The 2,742-nt window shown below is 64.0% G+C and overlaps 1 protein-coding gene across 1 annotated transcript; it reads right to left on the reverse strand.

Annotated features, from left to right (window-relative positions):
* Positions 1-4: 4 nt before the first annotated feature.
* Positions 5-2,737, reverse strand: LOC120501796 (reticulon-3-A-like; the record flags this gene model as incomplete). The annotated part of the gene is made up of 5 exons (XM_039708485.1): positions 5-194; positions 1,175-1,385; positions 2,124-2,273; positions 2,340-2,538; positions 2,663-2,737. Coding segments are annotated over 5 exons (825 nt in total), but the record flags the coding sequence as incomplete, so codon positions are not given.
* Between the last annotated feature and the right edge of the window lie 5 nt (positions 2,738-2,742).

Here is a 2,742-nt window from a genome sequence, read left to right on the forward strand (position 1 = left end):
TTCTGGGGGGTCCCGGGGGTCGGGGAGGGGGAGGAGGGGGAGGAAGGCTCCGAACCTCCAGGGAATCCACCAGGTCCTCCACCAGGAAGAGGTGCACGAGCAGCTGCAGGGCCCGGTTGAGGTGCCGCGCCACCACGGCCGCGTGCGCCTGGAAGGTCTCGGGGGACAACGTCACGTCCAGGTCCAGGTACGCCCTGGGGAGGGGGCACGCGTCAGGGGGGACCCCAAACCCCCCCGAACCCCAATAGCTGCGCCCGCACCCCAAAGTTTGGGTCTGAATGTTAAAATCCATCTCTGTCCTCCAAGCTCTGGAAGGTGTCGGGGACGGGGTCGGGTCTGGGGCAGAGTTGGGGTGGGGACGCCCCAAAATCCCCATGCACACCCCAGAATCACTTCTCACACCCCAAAATCCCAATCTACACCCCAAAATTGCAATCTACACCCCAAAATTGCAATCTACACCCCAAAATCTCTCTCCTCACACCCCAAAATTCCCATGCACACCCCAAAATCACTTCTCACACCCCAAAATCCCCATCCACACCCCAAAATTGCAATCTACACCCTAAAATCTCTCCTCTCACCCCAAAATCCTCCTTCACACCCCAAAATCTCTCCTCACACCCCAAAATTCCTCCTCACACTCCAAAATCCTCATCCGCACCCCAAAATATCTCCTCACACCCCAAAATCTCTCCTCACATCCCCAAAATTCCTGCTCACACCCCCAAAATCCCCATCCACACCACAAAATCCCTCCTCACCCCCCAAAATCCCTCCTCACACCCCAAAATCTCTCCTCACACCCCCAAATCCCCATCCACACCCCAAACCCCCCCGAACCCCAACCCTTCCCTGCCCGAAGCAGCAGCCAGGCCACCCAGCGCGTCCCCCCGCGGTGCCACCGCTGTCCCCAAGCGGGGCTGGCTGTGTCCCCAGACCCCCCAAACCCCCCCGGGGGGACCCCAAACCCTCCTCACACCCCCAAATCCCCATCCACACCCCAAACCCCCCCGAACCCCAACCCTTCCCTGCCCGAAGCAGCAGCCAGGCCACCCAGCGCGTCCCCCCGCGGTGCCACCGCTGTCCCCAAGCGGGGCTGGCTGTGTCCCCAACCCCCCCAAACCCCCCCGGGGGGACCCCAAACCCCCCAAACCCCCCAAAGCCCGCTCACCTGAAGGGGTGCCCCTCCTCGGATTTCTGCAGCGCCTGCACCACGGCCTTGTAGACGCGCAGGCTGATGGTGACCGAGAGCAGGGCCAGCGCCACGTGTGCCACCACGGTGACGGCGCTGAGCGTGGCCAGCGACAGCAGCAGCACCAGGCTGGCGCCGAAGGCCACCGCGCTCTTCCTCACGTCCCGCCAGAACAGCAGGTCCTGCACCGCTGGGGACAGCGGGGACAGCGCGGTCACACGGGGGGACACAGAGGGGGACACACGGGGGGACATGGAGAGGACACAGAATGAAGATAAGGGGGACAAGGAGGGGACAAGGAGGGGACAAGGAGGGGACATGGAAGGGACACAATGGGGACACACAGGGGAACGTGGAGTGGAAATACAGGGGGACAAGGAGGGGACACAGAGGAGGACACGGGGTGACAAGGCCAGGTCACAGGGGGTGACAAGTCGGGGACACAGGAAGGACAAGGAGGGGACACAAGGAGGACACAGAGAGTGCCAAGGACAGGTGACAAGGAGGGGACACAAAGGTGACAAGGCCAGGTCACAGCGGGTGACAAGGAGGGGACACAGGGAGGACAAGGAGGGTCACAGTTGTCCCCCACCCCAATTTCACCCAAACCGAGCCCGTTGCCGCCTTCCCTCTCCCTCCACTAATTACCCTCGCTCATTAAACCAGTCCCTTCATTACACACAGCCCCTAATTACACCCCCCCCTACCCAAACCAGGTGCTAATTAACCCCCTCCCCCGTGTGCCGGCGGGTTTGGCCCCAAATCCCAGGATTTCACCCCAAACACGGCGCTGCTGAGCCTCCCTCCCTGCTCTCCCCGTTCCTTCTCTTTTTCACCCCAATTTTGGGTCCATCACAGCCCCCCCTCCCTCCCCCCCGGTGCTTTCGGCGCCGTTTTGGGGTGGAAAAGGAACTTTTTGGGGCTTTACCTGCCAGGCGGGGGAGGGGCTCCCCCAGTTCCTGCAGGGTCTGGTGCTCCTGCTGCCAGCGCCGGGGGGCGGCGGGGAGGGACCCGGGGACAGCGGGGACATCCTTGGGGACAGCCCCGGGGACATCCTTGGGGACAGCAGGGACAGCCCCGGGGACAGTGGGGACATCCCTGGGGACATCCTTGGGGACAGCGGGGACATCCTTGGGGACATCCTTGGGGACATCCCTGGGGACAGCAGGGGGGGCCTCGCCCGGCGCCTCCTCGATGACGGTGTCGTCAGAGTCACCGGAGCTGTCGGCGTCGGCGGGGACAGCGGTGACACCGGTGGGGACAGCGGAGATGCCACTCCCTACGCCAGGGACACCGCTGGGGACACTGCCAGTGCCAGCGAGGCCATTCCCAGCGGCACTGATGTCGCTCTTGACGGCCGGGGACAGCGGTGACACCGGTGGGGACAGCGGAGATGCCACTCCCTACGCCAGGGACACCGCTGGGGACACTGCCAGTGCCAGCGAGGCCATTCCCAGCGGCACTGATGTCGCTCTTGACGGCGGGGACAGCGGTGACACCGCTGGCGGTGGTGGTGACGCCACTCCCGATGCCACCGAGGCCACTCC

This window comes from Passer montanus, unplaced genomic scaffold (genome assembly GCF_014805655.1).
Source record: "Passer montanus isolate IOZ18808 unplaced genomic scaffold, ASM1480565v1 scaffold2039, whole genome shotgun sequence".
Lineage (NCBI taxonomy): Eukaryota > Metazoa > Chordata > Aves > Passeriformes > Passeridae > Passer > Passer montanus.